The sequence below is a fragment of the Megalobrama amblycephala genome, linkage group LG16 (genome assembly GCF_018812025.1).
Source record: "Megalobrama amblycephala isolate DHTTF-2021 linkage group LG16, ASM1881202v1, whole genome shotgun sequence".
In the NCBI taxonomy this organism is placed as follows: Eukaryota; Metazoa; Chordata; class Actinopteri; order Cypriniformes; family Xenocyprididae; genus Megalobrama; species Megalobrama amblycephala.
Genome location: NC_063059.1, coordinates 19,591,580 through 19,614,790, shown reverse-complemented (window position 1 = coordinate 19,614,790; position 23,211 = coordinate 19,591,580). Strand labels below are relative to the sequence as shown.

The 23,211-nt window shown below is 35.5% G+C and overlaps 1 protein-coding gene across 1 annotated transcript in view; it reads left to right on the top strand.

Annotated features, from left to right (window-relative positions):
• Nucleotides 1-23,211, top strand: part of robo1 (roundabout, axon guidance receptor, homolog 1 (Drosophila)) — a 365,788-nt gene that overhangs the window by 182,078 nt on the left and 160,499 nt on the right. The window contains 2 exon segments of the mRNA XM_048160983.1: nt 2,060-2,304; nt 2,306-2,387. Of these exon segments, the coding sequence (XP_048016940.1) occupies nt 2,060-2,304; nt 2,306-2,387 (327 nt within the window).

Sequence of the window (23,211 nt, the reverse complement as noted above, 5' to 3'; positions counted from 1 at the left end):
TGACAGTGGCTTGGTTTTAAGCACAGGTCTGCCGCAGTCCAAAGAACAGAGAGATTTTGGTAATGAAGGGGTTTGTTCCCTCCCAGAGCTTTTGTGTTAGTCAAAACCACACCAATATGTTCGTAGGAAGTTACCAACACCTGCTTCAGGATTTACACACAGAAAATTTGAAGGAATGGTTCGTTTAGTCATTTATTCACTCTTATGTTGCTGCTCCAAACCATTGTTTTTCTTTCCTCTTTGAAAGAGATGTTTGTGCTGCTCTTTTCCATACAATGAAAGTGAATGGTGACCAACTTCTCAACATTAAAGATCAGATCATATAAAGGAAGTCTTATTGTTGAGGTCAAGCACATGATCAATGAAAATTCATTTTTAATGAATGAGTTTTTTTCCTTTTAATTAATTTATTTTTTTTTATTAATTTTTGGGGTGAACTGTTATTTATAAATAAACAAGAAAAGAGAAACCAGCGCTGTGTGCTGTAATGCATCCCCATGATATCATGCTCTGAGTTCAGTCAATGTCTCCTGTAGCCAAAAATCATCACGTTTAGGCATGAAAATATCGGGATATATCCATCTGGATCTAGTCAGCGGTGCACTTTATTTGTATTGAATTTGCATTAGGATACAAAACGAATCTCATCTGACCTGAAGTTCATTGGAAAATTGATTGTTCTTAATATGACTCTAATATTGATTGCTCGTACATCAGAAGCAGCATCATGGAGCTAGCATATGAAACTTGAGGAAGCTGTCTGTGCATCGTGAATCATCCTCTGAAACATATTTAAATTTATACAACAGTGTTGATGAATTATTTATTCTGATTGGTTGACAGGCATTCCAAGGTGTTTATTAATTTTCCATGATTATATAATGGAATAATATTTCATGTTAAATATATTCAACTATGCATTTTATATATATATATATATATATATATATATATATATATATATATATATATATATTATTCGACTATGCATTAGATTATATATATATATATATATATATATATATATAGAGAGAGAGAGAGAGAGAGAGAGAGAGAGTCAAATGTCAAATATATGTGACATGAAATTTTATTATAAATATATTAAACAATATACATACAGTAGGTATATCATTTTAATATCAAATATTATAATATATAATATTCATATTAAAATGTATTAATAAATTAATATGTTTATTAATAAATTTAAACACACACACTACTATATATATATATATATATATATATACATAATATCTAATATAATATAGTTTACATTTATTAATATTTAATATTTTATATATATATATATATATATATATATATATATATATATATATATATATATATATATATATATATGATATTTAAAAAGATGATTACATGCAGCATATATATATGTGTGTATGTATATATATATTGTATGTATATCGTTTAATATAACTAATATATAATATCATTTTATTTAAAAAAAGAAAATTAATACATTATTTTTGTTTAATACATCATTGTTATACAATATTTTAATATATTATTAAATGTTATATTGTAACATATTTTAAGTTTTGCATAATATATATATTTTTTTAAATCGTATTATAATTATTATTTAATTCTTTGTTGTGATACAAAATTGTCAAATATATTTGACTATACATTTTTATATATATGTGTGTGTGTATATATATATATATATATATATATATATATATAATGTAATATATATATATATATATATATATATATATATATATATATGTATATATATATATATATATATATATATATATATATATATATATATATATATATATATATATATATATATATATATATATATATATATATATATATATATCTCTTATATATCAATTATATATCAATTTATTTAAAAAAGAAAATTGAATATATTATTTTTTAAATACATTATTCAATACAATATTTTGAATATATTATTAAATTTTATATTCTAACGTGTTTTAATTTTTCTTAATATTATTTTTTTAAATTGTATTATTCTAATTATTATTTAATCAAATATGTCTCTCTCTGTTGTCAGGATCCCGTCTGCGTCAGGAAGACTCCGCACCCCGCATTGTGGAACACCCCTCCGATCTGATCGTATCCAAAGGTGAGCCCGCCACCCTAAACTGCAAGGCTGAAGGGCGGCCCACCCCCACCGTGGAGTGGTACAAGGATGGAGAGCGTGTGGAAACGGACCGGGACAACCCTCGATCCCACCGTATGCTCCTGCCGAGCGGTTCTCTCTTCTTTCTGCGTATCGTACACGGCCGGCGCAGCAAACCCTGACGAAGGCTCCTACGTTTGTGTGGCCCGTAACTACCTGGGAGAAGCGGTTAGCCACAACGCCTCGCTGGAAGTAGCAAGTAAGTGCTCGGCTGGTTTCTTATCGCACTGGGCTCTTGCGGTTTATGGGTGTCTGCATATTTATAGCGTATGATATTAAGATTTCAGATGTGTTCTTAGCAGTTCGTTAAGAGTCGTATCGTCTTCCAGGAGTGGTTTGAAAGCAGGCCAGTCTTAATTTGGCTTTGTGTTTGTGACTTTCCTGGCCTCGAACTGAATATAAGAGAGCCTGTAGCCTCTCCAGCTGAATAGAAAGAGTTTCCGGTTTCCTCCTGGGTCTCTGGGTCTCAATGGACTCAGTGGGTCGGATAATCTCGCTGGAGATGGGCAGGATGTGACTCTGCCACTGGACCTGCATGATGATCCTGATGGAGGAAACGGGCCAGACGGCCTGAAGAGAACAGAATAGGTCGCAGTAGGTGGTCGTGAGCTATAAAACTATAAAGTAGTTTATGATATTTACAGTAGAGATCACAAGATAGCAGTTACCCTTATCTGTAATGCTTTATTGAGGTGTGTTGTATCTCTCTGTCCAATTGGCATTTGTAGTTTTTCAGTTTCGATGAGTTGTGCATCAACCGGGTTAATTTCTAAAAAGGATTCAAAAAAATGTTTTTGTGTACAGGCTCAAAGCAGATAGTTTAAATGGGCTTATTACTTAAAACTTGTGGTTTTCAGCGATTCTCCTTGGCCTTGGACGTGATATGCATTACATACCGTCTCTCTTTAAGCTTGAAAGGACTGATCTCAGATATCAACCGCTTTTCAAGTATGCCTAGGAGCTGTCACCAAGCCTCTTGTTGTAATCTAATCGAGTCAGCGGTGGAGCTAGAGGGGGGTGAGTCGGTCGTGTAGTGTGTACCAATGGCATGTCTTACTCACTCTTGGAAACATCTTACCCTTATGGAAATGTACTATATATATATATATATATATATATATATATATATATATATATATATATATATATATATAACATGGGCATTGGGGATATATGGGAATTGGTTTTAAAGTCAGAGTTGGAAACATCTTAAAACATTTCTTTTTCCACAAATTTTGTAAGTATGCAAATTGTATAATATCCAAGGTACACATTTCTAGTAATTGTGCAGCTAATTCTCAACATTGTATTTTCAGAAAGTTTTGGAAGATTTTTTTCTCTCCCCAGATTTGTCACTACCGAAACACAATAATAAATAATTTAATAAGAAGGGTTACATTGACCTATTAAAGGGTTAGTTCACCCAAAAATTGAAATTTCTGTCATCAAGTACTCACCCTCATGTCGTTCTACAACCGTAAGACCTTCGTTTGTCCTCAGAACACAAATTAAGATATTTTTGATGAAATCCGAGGGTACTGATTTACATCTGCTTTGTAAATATATATATTTTTTGCTATTTTATTAAAACGTTTTCAGAGGTAAATCAATAACAGTTACATTTTTAACAATATTTAAAGTGTAATTTATGAGAATTTGTTGTATTTTGAATCCAATCTTTCTTTGTAAAAGGCATAAACTTTATTATACTGATTTCAAAGTTAAGAATTCATTAGTTTGAATATACATTGAACCAAACACTATAATAACATCTTAGTTGATAGTTCAATATACTTTATTTTTGAAAAAAACATCCCATGTTTCGGTAGTGACTGCACATTTTCAGTAGTGACAGTAATGTGTTGGTAGCGACCACATCACATTACAGAATTTTAACTCGCATACTAAAACACTAATGATTTGCATAATAAAACATACTAAAATTCTAATGATTTGCTTAACTGTACTAAAAGGTACATGTTTATTTCTCCCAAATAAATTATTATAGTCACTACCAATTCACTGATGTCACTACCGAAACAGTCACAACCGAAACATGTGGTGAAGTTTCAGTTGTGACAATTTTATATACTTTTGAGCCTAGCTCAAAGATGCTAATTAACACATGGTTAGCTAGCACAGTTCTGAACAGTTGTACACAGGAAAAAAACAAAATTTTATCGAATAACACTTAAAAAACAATGTCACAACTGAAACTTCACCACATGTTTTAGTCATGATTGTTTCGGTTGTGACAATTTTAGATACTTTTGAGCCTAGCTCATTAGCACATGGTTAGCTAGCACAGTTCTGAACAGTTGTACACAGGAAAAAAAATAAATTTTATCGAATAACACTTAAAAAACAATGTCACAACTGAAACTTCACCCCATGTTTTGGTCGTGACTGTTTCGGTAGTGACAATTTTAGATACTTTTGAGCCTAGCTCAAAGATGCTAATTAGCACATAGTTAGCTAGCACAATTCTGAACAGTTGTACACACATAAAAACTAAATTTTATGGAATAAATAAAAATGTTCAGAAAATAGTTTTCTCTGAATTATGTTTTTTTATTATTGTTTTAGACATCTACTAAATTTAGTGAAATTTATGCTTATATATTCTTAAAGTATTTCTTAGATATTTGGACAGTGTGGTAAGAGAAATAAACTGAATTAAATTCTGAATATTATATATATATATATATATATATATATATATATATATATATATATATATATATATATATATATATATATATTTTTTTTTTTTTTTTTTTTTTCTTTTTTTTTTAATATTTAAAATATTATATTTTACATTTTCTTAAGGGTACCAGATGCAAAGCTACAATGCTTTTATTAGCTCCTGTAGGGCCAATGTCAGTCAAACAGAAACATAAATTTGTGTGTGTGTGTTGAAGTTGGTGGGAAAATTATGTGAGCTTGGAGACTAAAAAGTGAGAAAATATCATGCGGTATATCAAACAGAGGGTGATATACTGTATGCTGTTTGTTCTAGAGGCCTTCTTTTTTTTTTTTTTGTAAGAACGAAAACAAGAAGCTTGGCGGGCGGGCGGACGACTTGGCCCGACATGAGGAAAAGCTCGGGCTGTTTGGCCGCAGCCTTCAGGCTGCTTATTCTGAATAAGGTTCAAACAGGACCATAATGACATAGTGGCAAAGCTCAAAACCCTCAGTGCCTGTCCGCTCCCTCCTCCCCCCGTCCCGCCGCCATGCATGTAATTACCCCGTTCAGGCAACCATGATGGAAACCTACGACAGGAAGGTAGTAGAATTCCTACCTAAACTCTCTTTTTCCATCCAAAACTAGACAGTCAGTGTCAGAGGCAAAAAGAAATCTATCAGTTCTCGGATATCAACACTCACCTACTTATTCAGACTGACACCGGGAATGTCAGTCGTACTATTGCCAAGAAAACCGCCGAAAAGGAAGTTAAGACCTCAAAATGTATTTGTTCTGCCTAGCCCGCTCTTACAAGAATCCAGTTTGAACACTGTGTACACAATCTTTCCTTTTTCTAAAGTTATTTTAATAATCCCGCTTTTACAAACGACCAGCACCCGGTGGACCGTAAATCTAATCCAACTTTCAACAAGCCATGTTTGGCCAGGCAATGACGCTTAGCGCAGATCTGTTGTGGGTTTATTATTAACTTCATGTACAGTGGAGGCTCTGTGCGGCGCGCTGAGGTAAAATGGGTCAATCCGGGCATTCGCTCTGCTCTGGATGCCCTGTGTACGTCCCTGAAGTTGGATTTTGCCCCTTTTGTTTCCATGTTTTCCTTTCAATATGAAACTTGGAGGCTTATAATGCTTCATGTGTCACGCTTTGTTAGAGTATAATGACTCGCAGAGGAACAAAGAATGAGAGAGAGGAATGTAAGATGGGCTGGCTTTATCCATAAGAGCTCACTGTTCACCCCGATGGCTCCGGGCCACACGTTGCATAATGCGTAGTATCAGGCTGCGTTTTTAAGGATGACAGACGTGTCTGTTGGAGGATTTCTCGCACTCTAAAAACAGCTGTAAAAATGACGATCAAAGAAAAGGGAGTTTTAGGACCCGCATAAATGACAATGAGAGATTGTTAAAAGATTGATGGGCGGTAATGTGTGACTTTACTGTTATGACTACTTATAGTATGAAACAGGTTAGATTAGTTGGGGTTATAGCTCTGTGTACTGCAAAAATCATCCCTAATCTTTTTTTTTTTTACTCCTTTTTTTTTTTGTGCTTAAAAATGGATAAATATACTTGAAGCAACACTGCATCAGATGTAATACTTTTTTTGGATAGATTGTATCTTGAATAGAAGCATATTTTTTCTTATTGCACTGGCAGTAACGTGTTTATACTTAAAATAAGTAAAAAAATAACATTAATATCTTATGCAGTGTTGCTTCTTAAGTAAGGTCATGTGTCCGGTCCACCAAAGCGTTTTTTACCCAGCTGAAAACCCTAGGTACTCTTATCCACGGAGGCGTTGCTAGTATCTGTTTTCTGAAATAGTTTGTTTCTGAATCTAAAAATATCGATTCAATATAAAGTATTTGCTTTGGCTCTTGATTTCAATGATTTTGTCCCATTGTTGTGTTTGTTATTGTCATTTTACAAGCAGGATGTGACGGTTGGTCGGTGTGGTATTTATCCCGCCCCTCCTCCACTGCGATTGGACGGCTGGGTAGAAAGTGTCAGTGATTAGCACTACGTTTAACCCAAAGTTGAACATTTTTCAATTCTTGCCGACTAGAGAAATGCCAAGCGCGCATGATATCGTTCAGCGCCTCGTCACACTGCTGGTGTTTTTAAATATGCGGTGCTCCCATTGGAAACAATTGAAAAAAATATGTTGGTCTTAGGAAAAAAAAAATGCTTTGGTGGACACACAGCCTAAATGTACACTACCGTTCAGTAAGATTTTTGAAAGAATTTCATTGTTTTACTCAGCAAAGATGCATTGAATTGACCAAAAGTGACAGTAAATACATTTATAATGTTACAAAAGTTTCCTTTTGCAAATATATGCTTTTCTTATTCAACAAAGAATCCTAGTTTACACAAACATTTTAAGCTGCACAACTGTTTTAAACATTGATAATAATAAGAAATGTTTCTTGAGCACCATAATAGCTACTAAAAATTCAGCTTTGCCATCACAAAGTAAATTACATTATAAAATGTATTTCTGTCATGACAACTCTCGGAGTGTTTGGTATGGTAATGGATTTTTGGTCTTATGACACGCTGCTGCTGCTACGCTGCTGCTGCTGTCGATTATTGCTGCTAAAAAATGCTGTTAAAAACAACCCAAGTTGGGTTGAAAATGCAGTTTTAACCCAGCGGTTGGGTTAAATGTTTGCCCAACCTGCTGTGTAGTTTTATTTAAACCAACTATTGTTTAAAAATTGCTATATGCTACTAAAATGAACCCAAAATAGTTGGGAAATTAAAAACAATGCAATTACTTTAATATTTTATTAATATAAATTTAATAGTTTAATAGTTTATTAATATGAATTTATTAATACAATTTAATAAATGTTTATTGTTTAATAATATTCATTGAACATTAATAAATGTTCATTTCCAACATACTTTGGGTTAATTTTAATTAAGCAATACGTAATTTTTAAACAATAGTTGACCCGTTAAATAAAACTGCTGTGAGCAAGTAAGACATGCTGCTGCTGTACAATACTTGGGTTGTTTTTAGCATTTTTTAGAGTGTACATGAATAACCGTAGCAGATCTATACAGGTGGAGCTGGGGAAGGTGGAGGGTTTCTGAAGCATGCTGCGCTACTAAACAATGCTAGCTCATGTATTTAAAGATTAAGCACGCAGCTCATTGGCTACTAAAACAGCAGGAACCAATCATCTGTGACCTATAGATATTGATGTGATAATTAGCAGGTGTGTTAAAGGACCTATTAGCCTGCACCATCTAGAGTTTCATGGCAGAACTTTGTATTAAAATGGAAAACGATTATTTTAAAAAGTTATACTATATCACAATGTTATTGTTTATACAAGAATTTTTGATCAAATAATTTAGCCTTGTTGAGCATAAGAGACTTCTTTCAAAAACATTAAAAAAAACCTTACTGATCCCAAACTTTTAAACGGTAGTGTAGCTTGTAGGCATTTTTTTTTTTTTTTTTTTATATTTTAACTGGAAAATAAGTCAAAAAAAGTGGAATTAACTGTGTGTGTGTGCAGTGCATGTGTCAAAAGAGCTCAAATTTTCCCAAACCTCTAACTTTTTACCTGTAGTACTCTTTGTAAAGTCAGCGTTGTCCTTTATTAGCATGCTAAACAACTGCAGCATGTGGAAAGCCTCTAATTATAGTGTACTCTTCCAGTTCTTGGGTTGCGGTGGGAATGTGGATCAGTACGCCAGACCCCGATAACCCTGTCAGGATGTGTGGAACGGTCTAAAGCGCTCTCTAGTCCTGGTCTTAGAGAGAATTAGTCGCTTATTAATCCGTGAAACGATTAATCATGAGAACATTCCATTCTAGTATAAAAATAAATAAATAAAAAATACTATTTTCTGACTATCTGCATATACTCCAAAACGATGAGCTGCAGCGTTCATGTGAGCATTTCGAATACAAAACTAGCTTATGGCCATTCCTTTATCCTATTCCTGCATATCCTTCGCATCATTTACGTTACGTCCTGTATTATTATTTTCAGTAAACGTGGCAGAAAGTCACAGAGAGCTTTAGGAGAGGTTCATATCAGATGCAAAGGAGGAGACACAAAATTAAGTTGACGTTTCGTCTGTGAAACTTGAGGGGGACAGTTGGCGTTCGTCCTCTGAAAGGTTGGGTGACACCCCTCATTATTCCTTCACAGGATGTTCCCCTCCGCTACATCTGTGCGCTCCTGCCGCCTTTGATATTCAAACCAACCCGTTTCCATTATAAATCCATCATAGCTGTGCAGAATTCACTTCCTTGTCCTCTTCCCCTCGCAAGCGCCAATGTGCTTTCCACTGTTTGCTCTGGGAATATTTGTGTTTCATTAAATTTTATAAGAGCGAGCCACGTCGTAGCTATAGAGGACAAGGGTTTGGGTCCCTGGAGAATCCTCTTTTGGGATTCTTTAGCGCATTTATAATGTCCCCTGATCCTTCCAGCCCTCTTCATGCCTCTGCTGACATTTCAGAAATTAATTTAATTGTGATTTTTTTTTTTTTTTTTGGATGGGAGCAGCTAGAGACACGTAGGCGGCAGATTTTGGCTCTCAGTCTCGGCGGTAAGCTAAGCGGCGGCCTATTTCCCTGAAAATAGTAGAACGGCGTAGTGTTTCCTGCAGAAAATGAACCATGTTTGACGTGTATTCCCTATCAAAGAGAAGTAAGAAGACAGCATTCCTCACATCTGCTTTTGAGTTGTCAGTACTGGTAATCGTCGCAAACCAGCTCTCTTTAATTGGCTAGTGGGTGTGTTTCTCCTTAAGCGTCACGGGGACTATTTGCAGATGCCCAGAAATTACAAGGAAAACTAATCTGCAATGTTTAATTACAGCGCTGAGGGGAGTTACTGACAGCCCTTGGGGGATGGACGGAAATAAAAAAGAGAACAGAGAAGATAAGTGCAGGTTCTTCCTGGTTTTTCCCATGCTATCATGCTCTCATCTCTCTGGAGATCCACACTAGCTCTTGTTTTGTACTCAACCTGATTAGCATTAATATGGATAATTGCTTCACCTTCAGGCCCCCAAACCATGCAACATCTGCCATGCATATTCAGTCATGCGATTCCAACATCTCATTCTAGTGGCATAAAAACAGAGATGCGTGGTACTGCAGTTTGGATGGGATTGTGGCTAGGGATGCACAATATATATTGGTATCATATTGATTATTGACTTTTTTTCAAATGATTATTTATTGGTATCGACCAATGTTGTGTATTTAGATATGCAGGCTCATTTCTGTTAAGTGTAATCTTTAGCAAATCTCAGAATGGATGATTTTTTTTCATGCTTTACAATTATATTGTGATGCATTTAGATTTTTTTTTGTGTTTTAGTTTTAGCATTTTTTATTAATTTAGAAAAAAATGTAAAATAAAATATTAAAAATAATAAAAATTATAATATATACTATTTTAATATAATATATTAAACAGGTTATATTAATTTAGTCAGAAAAAATTATAAATTAAATAAAAAAATAATAATTTAAATATAAAAGTATATTTTAGAATTTTAATTTTGCCCATTTATAGGTTATTGGCCATAACATGAAACAATTTATTTAATTTTTTAGTGTTTTATTTTTAATTTATTAAAAAAGTAAATATAAATAAATGTTGCAATAATAATAATAATAATAATAATTTATCATTTTAATATTGGCCATTTATTGATTTATTGCCCATAACTTGGGAATAATTATCAGTTTATCAGCATTGAATAGAATTGTAATATTGTGCATCCCTAATTCTGGCAGCTGTGCTCCAAAAGAACAAAAGTAGCGTCCCTGTTTGGGACAGAAGATCAGTGCCCAGTAAGTTTAGAAAATCCTCACTAATGCCGTGTTCAGACTTCATGATTTCAGCTTGATTTTGGCATGACCCATTTGACGTAGGGTATCGCGGCGATTCGTAAAACGACAATGGCTCTCGCAATACAAGAATCAATCGTTTTATCTTGTGTAGTGTATCATAGTGGACGACAATCGTCGCCGCGTCTGCAAGGCTTCACAATGCTTTACAACGTCACATCTGTGACACTGACCAATAGGAGCACAGAGCTCTTCCGTACACAGCTTTCAAACATGACGAAATGAACGAGAGACAGTTGTATTGGTGCTGCTTGGTGGAATTATGTAATGGAGGAAAGGTTCGTGGAGCTATTGCAACAATACTACAGCCGTTATGATGTTTCCTTGAGTGAAAAAAAGATAAATGCTGGTGAATGATAGCGGAGGAACTTCAGCAACCCCTTGAGTACTGGAATTAGCATTAAGCTAACACGCCGCTTCGGTAGCCTGTTTGTTTACGTACTTGTTTCTGGAAGTTAGACGTTAGTTCAACACTCACGTCGTTAAAGACAGCAAGGGATGATTGGTCGGAGAGCAACATGTTGCCTGACATGTTTCTTGTCCATGACACAACAAGAGTTTAGGAGTCAAAATCGCATAATAAAGGAGATAAAGTAATGGTGTGAAGGAGTTTTAGGGCTTTGTTCTGCTTTTGTCAAAGACAAAGATCTCCCACTGCAAAGCTCATGGGCGAAGGGAGATGGACAAATGGAAGTAGGGTCAGAAAGTTCATCTCCGTAATGAGTGGTGGAGAGAGCTGGACGGATGGATGACAACTGCAGGATGGATTGCTGTTTGAGGCTAATGGGTTCGGACAGTCGGGGTGAGAGACCTGGCGACTGTTAGGTCGTTATTTGAGTATGACCTGTCCGTTTTCCAGTGTCTGTCCGAGGACATCGTGGGTGATGAAATAACGCCCTTGACTAGTTCTGATAACAATGTGTCTTAATCATTGCTTTACCTACAGTTGGGAGTTACAAAACATTTGTTTAATCTACAACTTTGACTTCATTGGAAGTACTTATCCATGCTTTGCCTACTGGAGTTTGTGTTTTTCAGTTTGCCTAAAGCAATTGTGAATCCCATCTCATTTGCATAGATATGACCGGAGCAACAGTAAAAGTTCCCTACCAATGAAGAAACAGAAGAAGTTAGAGCTATAAAAGAGCTGTTTGAGGAGAAACCAAAAAATGCAGTTTGAACAGATGGTGGATGTTGATCTTCTCTGGGCATCTGGGCTTTGCTCAAAATGGAGGATAGGTAGGTAAATGTGCTCGTCGGTGGTAATTAGAGGCCTTCACCATGACCAAGCATTTCAGACTCGCTTTGATCCCAGGAAATGCGCCGCATCCTCAGACAGGTGGAGATAACTTGTGCGAGCTTGGCTGCATTTCTCCTGAGGTCATTTTATGGACAACAGTCCACAAATACAAGGTAAATCCCTCTGGAACCAGGTGGCTTAGCACAAATCATTCCCTGAAGCGCACACCCTAATTTATGAAATTGTTATGGCTAAAATCTGGCCTTTTTAGTTGTTCTGAGATGTCTTTATAGCTCTCCTTCAGCGGTTCGTTTTTTTCTCACACATCTAGCACAGCCTCGGAGGGACGCGTGCCGTTTCGCTGTCGGCTCCACCTGGGCCCCGTGCGCTCGTCCTGATAAACATAGCATAGCCGAAACTATTCGGTCCTCCTGTGGCAAGAGCCTGTAGATACGACCCATGTGATTCAGAGTGATTTCCTCTTGGCTGAACTCCATTTGCGATAAACACGGCTGATTGTACAGTCCCTCTCGGTCGGAGGCCCAGATAGGAAGTGTGTCTCAGAGGCTAATCTTCCCCCCTCGAACGGAGGGCTGAAGTATTAGTCCTGCTGCTGTCTCTAATCCCCCACTTTTGATTTGAGAGTCTCCTGTGGCCTTTGGGAATGAGAGGAAAGTGTTTCTCTCTCACTCTCTTTTTTTTGTGTTTATTTTTTCAAACATCTTTATGATGCTGTCCTGCTCTGCTAAACTTAAGCGTTTATTAAAGCAAGGTTAAGCCATCGCTTGAAGCCTTTCAATCAACCGGTAGAGCCCAGAAAGGATTAGCAAGTTTGGAAAATGAGAAATATCAGAGATTTGAGGCAACAATTTCTTCGGTTTTGAAAATCTGGGCTCATGTCTTATAAATGACATGTATTTTTATCGGAAACTCTACTGCTCGTTACTTCCTGCTGGAAAGTTCAGGAATAAGTGATGCAACTCGAGCGTAACTTGATATTTTCAGAGGACATGCTATTTCATGCATCCCGTCTGCCCTCATTTCCACAATTTTTATGATTGTGGTTCTTGGTTGCCCGTTGGTCTAGATGGTTAAAATAGCTTAGGAAGAGCATCAGTGCTCTCAAAAAAACAAAACAAACAAACAAACAAACAAACAAACAAAAAAACACCACAATGGCTATTTTATTAAATAAAATGTTTAAAATGTTGTTCAGTACTAAATAAACTATATGAATATGTAATAAAATAAATGAAGAGTTTGTTTCCAAAACATTAATTTGAGTAAAAAGGTGTTTTCTTTACCAAGAAAGTGGCAAGATGAAAAGCACTATTTTCTGTTTCAAACTTTCACATAGCATCTTTTGGTTATAAAAACATTAAAAATTCAAATCTAGATTTTGATTTTTAAAGGTTTATTTTAAAAAAAACTGATTTTTTTTTTTTTTTCTCAAAATGCAATAAATCCATGACACTTTTTTTTTTTTTTCAAAATACAATTAATCCATCAATATAAAAGTTATTTTTCACATTGAAAATACACAACAAAGTAAGTTGATTCACATATATGACAGCCTCTGAACTTTATCAATACTAATCTTATATACAGGCATTTGACTAAAAATACATTGTCGTCGCTCCCAAAATGAATTCAACGGGTCATCTTGTTTATGTTATAAATGAATTATGTCTCCGTTTGTCATTACCGATTAAAGAGTACCTGGCGCCACCGCACGGTTCAAATAAACACATTTGCAGAGTACATTGGTATTAAAAACGCCTTTTAAAAACTGTTCATGATTCAGTTTTGGGGACCGTGACAAAACAAGCAACAGCCGGCATTTTTCCTCCTCCCGACTCACGTTTCTTCCCCACTGCAGAAACCACCACAGGTTCATCAATGCCGTCGCCATTACTGTTTACAGTGCGTGGAATGGTGCGCTGTGATTGGTTGAGCGGATATATCGCGTTCTGCAGAGAAGGTAGACTGGCGTTTGTCGCGTTTTGGAAAGAAAGGAAGGAAACATTATAGAATAACATGACGGATATCGCATTTTGCGCCAAATTAATAAATGACTTTTCAATACCGACCAGATACAATACTGATTTTGGCGGAAACGAATTTTTGGAATCAAACTCTTCAAATTATTACATAAATTCTGAACAATTGTCACTGTATATCAGATCTTTTGTAGTGCCTGTAAGTCCTCCTGCTCATGACCCCTAGATTGCCACAGAAATCATGAAAGACAAACAGAGAGTAAACAAATGAATGGACAGGGACAGACACACTCTTGTGACACACGTAGCTGTAATAGTTTGAATGGCGAGGTCAGCTTAAACCCCTGCCCCAGATAGAGATCTGGTGGAGGAGAGATGTGTTTGGCTTAGCTTACCACTCTTTGAGGCACGGCAGCTATGGCGCTAATCCTTCTGGAAAGGACATTACGACATGGCGTGACTCTGACCTTGGAACAGTTTCAGTCACAAATCAGATACAAGTGACTGTAATCAAAACAGATCTACTCTGTTAACTTTCTATAACTAACTGATGAACCTCTGAAATGAAGTGGCAGTTACTGAAACTAATTTCCTATTAGCACTATGTCAGATGTCATTCAGCTAGCTCGAGTCACGAGATTGCATACTTTTTGACTAGAGTTTGACTAGATTAATGGTGTTTGCATAGGTTCGGTTGATACATCTCAGAAATGTTGAATTACAGGTTCACCGTTGCACAGACTTCTTATGTTTTCCGACTCCGTATTGCCGTGTTGTGAAAAGGTTCCTCGCTGCGGTGTTGCAGGAAAGAGATGAAATTGTCAAATTGCTGTCAAAACAGCTGTAGCAGCGAGACGAGCCGTCTGAAAATGTCACAAACACTCACAGCGGCCTCCTTTGTCCGCCTGCCATCGTTCCCTCTCAGCTGGGTGTGGCTGTGAAACTGTAACATTCCTGCGTAACCCCACACCGCGCGACCATAAAGAAAAGACACAAAGAACGTGGATGAAATGATTGAATGGAAGGGGGATAAAGACGAGAGAGCTGTCTGAAAGAAACCTTTGAAAAGGGTTTTTGGGGAAGGTTTCTCTGGATCTGCCCGGGGTGACCGGACTGATTTAATTTGAACAGTGAATGTGGATCAGGTGACGGCAGTGATTTGAGGGTCAGTGTGTCAGGCTATGAGACAGAGAAACACAAATTAAAGACTCCCTGTGGTAAAAATCAAGTTTTTAATGTTGTTTATGTTGTGTTTTTAATATACTTCAAGACAAACCATGTGCAAATTTCTCAGTCAACGCTATTACTTAGTATTTTCTCCTTAAAACTGCAGTGTCTCAAAAACGCGGTTTGAAACCACCCGTTTCCTACCGTCACAAACATCTAACCAATCCTGTCAACATGAGGGCGGGGTTTTTCCCATCATTATTTCATAGGATGCTGATTGTTAGAAGGCAGCTCTCTGACATGTTTTATGTAACATTAAGGCCTGTACACACTGGGCCGAATATCGCACGTGCTTGTTGCCAGCGTTTTTCGAGACAGTTTTTTGTGTTCATACCCAAGCGATTTTCACTGCCGATACGCAGAGTGAACGTGCAAATTCACTCCCTGACAGTATATGGCGCTTGTGCTTAACAATAGTGCAAATAAACATATTTATGATATTAATAAAGTTAAAGAAGATAAAAATGCAGATAAAAATGGTGTATATATATGGCATATGAGAGATGGTAGTCAGAAACGGTAGTGCAAAAAAGTCACAATGACAGTAAGTGCAAATGAACTGTAGTGCAAATAAACATATTTATGAAATAGACATTCTCAACTATATTTCTTGAATGTAAAAAAAAACTAAAACAAAAAAACTGTAAAAATACAGAAATAATACACATCTATTGGTGTGGCCAAGAAGTGGAAGAGCACCCACAGCGTTTGTTTTCATTTACACGGTATACTGATACACGACCTAGGAAGCTAGGGAGCTGTTTGAGACGCAGGGATAGTTTGTAGGGGTCTTCCTCGTCTACTTACTTTCTCTTCGTATGTGTGCTCGGCAAGACTGTTTTGTGCTCGAGCGCCACCAAGTCGTGTTTTACTGTAACTTCAACAGCTCCATGCACGTGAACAAATGCGCCAATCTCATTGGTCTGCCAGTTTTTAATGCGGTGCGTCAAATCAGAAAAACAAACCCGAGGCGTTTTTTAAAAAAATGACGCTTTTACGCCTGCCGTTTTTCGCGTCGGTGTGCACACTCACATTGGCGCCCTTTGTTTAGTCACCAGGCGTTAAACGTCGCCAATAATCGCGCGTGATATTCGTCCCGGTGTGTACAGGCCTTTAGCGACACATTATTGGCTGTTATGATAACATAGTCAAGCCGAAGGCTAATCATATCAACTACCATCTGATGTTGTAGAGAGCGATACACAAAACACATTAACCCTTAAATGCATACCCCGGGTCTTTAGTGACCCGGGACGTCATTCACTACCCTCCTCCTCGTTCATTTTTTAAAGTTAGACATCAACCTTCTTGGTATTCCTCAATCAATTTATTATAAAGAATATAACAAGAAAAAAAAAAATACAATTATAAAAGAATGCCTATTTTTGTGTTCATTTTGTGTAAAAATTGTATAGGGTCGCTAATGACCCGAGGTGTGTATGGGTGTACATACATTTTTTTCTGCACAACAATAATTGAATCTTAGATGACAGAATTAAGTGCAATTCACCTTTATTCCACAAGGTGGCAATGTCTGATACGCAATGCTGAAGTGACCGACTCATTCAGACAGAAAACGAAATAATAAGAAAAACATGAAATGGCTCAGCGATTTACTGCAGAGAAAGTACTGAACGCAATCCAATATGACTATAACTGTTACTTGGATGGATCTGGTGAAGCTGTTAGCGATCGAAATATTGATTTTGAAGATGTTGAAAATTATATAGTTTTGAGAATACGTTTGAGATCGCGAATGGGCTCATATTCGTGACCTCAAACATAAAACTAGCCCATTATTTGCTGAATTTACTGGGAAATGAGCTCTGATGAGGACAGTGATGATGGCATAAAACATCTGCTCAAACTGAGCCCTTTCAAGCTCCAAAAGGTAACAAAATATGCTTTATTTTATTCTTCTGTAATTGTTACTCTAATATCAGAGGAGTTTTATATTATTCGCGACAGGTTGAGATCCTTCCGTGTTAGATATAGATCCGGGTCGATAAAGACCCGAATATGTAAGAATGATTTGTGAAACAGTCATGCATTTAAGGGTTAACATTCTTATACACTCTAAAAAGTAATTCAGGGGACCTGTTACCACAACTTAAATAAATGCATGGTTGCAAGTTAAAAGTTCTAATTTATTGTTTTAATTAAAACTTTTAAGTTGCAAACATTATGATGACATAATTATGTTGATCATTACTTCAACCTAATATCGTTTGTAATTTAAACTCACAACTACGTTGTAGTAACGTAATGAAATTGTCTTGATAACTTCGGAAATTAGGCAGTGGATTTCTAGTTCCCTGCATGCTTTGCATATAGGACTGGATAAGGAGAATGTTGAAATTGTGTTAATTTATTTTTTATAGTGAAGGGAAAGACCTGTTAGTGTTTAATGCTGTTATGTTTGACATTTAAAAGAGTTTGTGTAATGTTGAAGTTTCTGTGGTTACCGTTGTGCTGAATATTAGATACATAAAGGTAAACACTCTAAAGGAATGACTGCGCTAATGCCAGTGACAAGTAATATCTTACTTGTTCATTAAATATACATGTTAAATAAAGTTATGTAACCATTGTACTATTGATGGCTGTTGATTTGAACTGAATTAGCTAAGATTAATTGGCTCCAGGTCTACAACTCTGGTAGTTGGAGTGACTTTTTTTTTTTTTTGAGTAATCAACTTAAAAATTTGTGTTTATGCTACAAATTAAGTTCCTCTAACTCAGTATAGCTTGTTGGTTGAATGCAAATTCACTCAAAGTTGTCATAAGAAAAAAATGATGCAAACTGTTTTTTTTTTTTTTTTTTTTTTAGAGTGTACATAGACAAATCTTCTTTCTGTAAAAAACTGAAATTCCTAGGGAACTTCTTTAATTCTGGAAAAGAAAGCAAACAAATCTGAACGTTGAATCAGGGCACATAAATGATATAATGCCATTTAATGTTGTTCCGTACGACTTGAAGAGTAGCGACAGCCTCAGTATTTCTGCCAGATTTTAAAGTTGCAACCACATTTTTAGAGCATACACAGTTATTTGTGTCTTTAAAAAATGCCATGGTAACCACACTATCCATTAGAATACCATTAAAGTTATTGTTACTTTTAAATTATCATGTGTAATCAAGTTACCACAGTTTTAAAGCTTGAACAATAACTTGGTGTTTTGGTGGAAACTATGGTTTTCAGGGGCACCGAGTGCAGTGACCTTATGTAAATTGAACGGCAGAAATATATGCAAACACCGGTGGGAACTGTAATAATATTTGGAGTTCCTCCCCAGTTAACCGCAGCGCAGTGCAGGTGTCCTCAAGGACGGTCCTTGCTTTCCCAACACAGCTGCAGGTTTTGTTGCAGGTGTGTGCGTTCGTGTCATTGAAATGCGCCTTTGCTGTGGCCTGTTCTCCCTCATTAGACCCTTTCCAACAGGATTACCAGAGTGCCGAGTCTGCAGGTACTGTTATAAGTTAATTTCACCTGCTGTTTGGGAGCCATAATAGCTTATTGATTGGCTGACAGAGATGCACTGGGGCAGCGTAGAAGGACGTCCGATGGAGGAGGAGGGGATAAGTTAATCGCAGTTGGATGGGGGTGAAGAGAATTCAATCAGACAACCCCCCAAGGCTTATAAGTACCGTGTAAATTTGTGTCCACCTCAGTGGATTGAACCTGACTGATATCCGAGCAGTTGCGAAGTAGCAGTTCTGAGCAGGAAAGTGAGAGAGAATGAGGGAGAAAACCTGCTAGAGCATGTTTAGCATGTTTAATATGCTAGCTTAGAGGCATTACTATATGTAAACTCCTGTCATTGATTGTTAAGCTTGCTTGAATAGACTTGAAAAGTTGAGAAGTAGTTGCCAATATTTCTGAAGTAGATGTAGCACCTTTTAAGTTAGCATGATACAGAAGTTGCGAGTGTTTTCTTTCCTATTGTGACGTGTATCTGAGTGAAATGGCTTATCGAATGATGAAATGTAGATTAACCTTTTATTGAAAGATGAAATGTAGGCCAAGAATTGTTTGTCAACTGGGAATTGATTGGATTGTTGGATCGTTGTCTTTTGCTATAGCTGTGATCTTATTGAGAACAGTAAGGCGATACCAGCATTTCCTCCTAGCATTTTGAGTGATGTTAAGCAGATTCTTAAACATCTTTGATTGGCCTTTGTGTTCACGTGCTCAACAGATATGTCTGTGATTGGCTACAATGATCAACGCTTCAAAAACATGTTGTAAATAGACATCTTTGACACTCTTCAGTGAGCGCTTAAACATGTAGTGTCATAACTTGTTTTTATGACAAATTTATTTCAACATACATTAAATAATTAAGACATTACTAACAGGTAAAGTAAAAATAATGAATATATAAGCTAATATAGTGCATATATTTAGTGAAATGTTCCCCTGTAGAGGTAATTTCTCTAGTGAACTAACATGCTGTGATGCTACGTAAGATATTATGTGTATATATATATATATATATATATATATATATATATATATATATATATATATATGATGTATTGTGGAAATGTATGCCCATTTTGACCAAATTTCAGGGTTTCATTTAGCTTAGCGACTCACATTAACCTGAAATCTGCTGACTCTCATCGGAAATTTGCTTCCGATAAGCTCCACATCCTGCTTTCTCATTGACAGCTGGCCTGAGCATCAGCCTCTGTGCATTTAGATGTGTGTTTGTGTTTTCTCAGAGGAGCCGCGGCCCATTAGCTTGACCTGTCACACACACTTTACGCCTCCGTTACCTGGAAACTGCATATTTCGTTTTTCTTTATTTTCCCGCCCGGCACCGGGTGCCATTCACTGTGCATTTAGCACAGCCGTCTAGCACGCATCCCTATTCGCTCAGACCTGCTTGCCCTCTGACCTGTGTCATCGCGCGCATCAACATCATCCACTGTTTGGACACCGCTGACTCGGTACGGGGGCGACTCTTCAGTAAACAGCATGTGCTGCTAAAGACTTGTTTGGGAAACCTTCCTTCCACCCGCGACGGTACATTTTTTTTTTTTTTTGCTTTCTCATAGGTATTCCGGGACTGTTTGCGTCCCTTCCAGGCTAGCGCTTTCGTTCTGGTCTGGCAAATCTCACCCTGTCCGCACGTAAACGCTCCGCTGACACGGAGACAAACAGTGGATGATGGCGGAAAGAAAAATGAGGTGAGATAGAGAGGTGAAACACGCAGACCTTGACCCTCCAGCAGACACGGCCCTCGATTGGTCATCGCTTATCTTATTGTGATGTCAGGGCCAATGAGAGACACGACCCCTCCGTCACCCTCCGTGATCCCATAACCACCTCTGCCATTCCCTTTGACCGTCCCACCCAAACGTTTGCATACAAAAATGTCTAAATCAGCCCACTCTCAGAGCATGTGGGATATTACCCAGAAACGGCTTGGCTCATGGTTCAAAGGTAATCGCTGAAAGAAAACAAATAGGAGGAGGAAGATAAGAATAGTTGTGTGATGCAGATAGACGTGTGGTCAAAGATTTGGGATAATAGTTTTCCCAAACATTCCAAAAACATTGCTATAACTTTGGAAACATTGTTTGTTGGGAACTAAACATTATATTTATTAAGATAGTAGCAACTATACATTAAATTTTTGAAAAATTTCCGCAATTTTTGCACGATAATTGTTCATGAAGGTATAGCCTAGATAAAGTATATAAAATAAATAAGTAATCTAATATACTATTATTATTATTATTATTATTATTATTATTATTATTATTATTATTATTATTATTATTAAATATCTAGGATATATATATATATATATATATATATATATATATATATATATAATAATTTCATAAATACTTGGTAACACTTTACAATAACGTCCCATTAATGCATTAACTAACATTAACTAACAATGAGCAACACATTTGTTACACACACACATTGTATTATATATAATATATTATATTAAATTTAATAATAAATAAATGATAATAATAATAAATATTATTTGTATTAATAATACATATTTAATAATAAATATTATTAAATATTATTTATATATAAAATGTATTTTATTTTTATTTTTCAATATTTATTATTAAATAATAAATTTTATATATATATATATATATATATATATATATATATATATATATATATATATAAAATATTATTATTATTAATATTATTATTATTTTTATTATTTATTTATTAATAAATGTATTATAAATATATATATATATATATATATTATAATACATTTATTAATGAATAAATAATAAAAATAATAATTATATATATATATATATATATATATATATATATATATATATATATTTATTTTTTTTTATTTATATATATATATATATATATATATATATATATATATATATATATATATATATATAATTTTATAATAATAATAAATAAATAATAAATAAATAATAAATATTTATTTATAATAAATATTTAGTATTTATGAATTTATATATATATATAAATAAATAAATAAATAAATTAATGAATAAATAAATAAATTATATATATAAATAAATAATTTCATAAATACTTGGTAACACTTTACAATAAGGTCCCATTAATGCATTAACTAACATTAACTAACAATGAGCAACACATTTGTTACAGTTTTTAGTAATCTTGGTTAATGTTATTTAATAAAAACACTGTTGTTCGTTCATGTTAGCTGAGGTCATACAACTTTTGAATGTAATAATATATCATTACATGTTGAAACTAAGCTTAAAATTAATGTTTTAGAAGTATTTTTCATTATTAACTATATTTTATATAAAATACAATGACATTTCATGTTTTGATTCCAGTAAAACCTCTTGGATAAATGTTAATAGATATTGGATGAAGTAGGTAGAACATTAGAAATGTTATGCTAACCTTTACCTAATGTTAGAATCACATTAGTACATTTTAAACTGTACATTTTAACATTCCCATCACCAAAATGGAATTCTTGGAAAACACACATTTAGAACATCAATTTGTTAGCAGGAGTGAGACAGGGAGTGCGAGAGAAGGAGGGAGGAAAAAAGCCGAAAAGCTTGCTGTGCTTGCATGGAGAAGATAAGAAGACAGGTGGTTTGTAGTCTGATGAAAGAACGTCAGACAGCTGGCAACTCTCAGAACGGCTCGGTCTGTGTGTGTGCGTGTCGAAGAATGCGCATGTTTGCGTGTGTGTTTGTGTGTCTGTCTGTATTTGGTAGTCTTTGTGGGTCTGCCAGCCGAGTCCCATCCTCCGGGTCTCCCTCTCTTCCCTTCTGGCACACACCCAGCTAATGCCAGCACCCTCAGATGATTTAATGTCTGACACCAGATCCACACGAGGAGGAACCAAGAGATCTCATGCTATGTGCTGATGTGAACATATAGACATGTTAAAGGGATAGTGCATACAAAAATGACAATTCTGTCCTCATTTACTCACCCTCATCTCACAAACCTGTATGACTTTAAGAAACATTTTTAAAATGTGTTTGTCCATACAATATAAGTCAGTGGGATTCAAAGCAACTTTTTCATTGGATGTGCAAAAACACACATCTTTTGTGTTCTTCAGAAGAAAGGAAGTTATACAGTTATTGAATGGCCAACCTGATCTCACAGGAAAACGTAACTATGTTACAAGGTGGCGATTTTGTATGAATTTGTACAATGTTAATCATATAAAAACTTAGGAATATTAGAAAAAAAGCATGAAGTTCCACCCCTAAACATACCCTACTGTACGAAAACGTACGAATGAGTTCACATGATTTAGCCACCGATTCTCCAAAACGTAAAATAGTTATGAATTACCATGAGATTTTGTTGGAATGGCACAAGGGTGAGTGAAGGATTTTCATTTTTGTACAAAGTGTTCACAGCGATTGGCAGTGACCAAAAGTTGTTCATTTTCAGTAATAGTCAGAGACATTT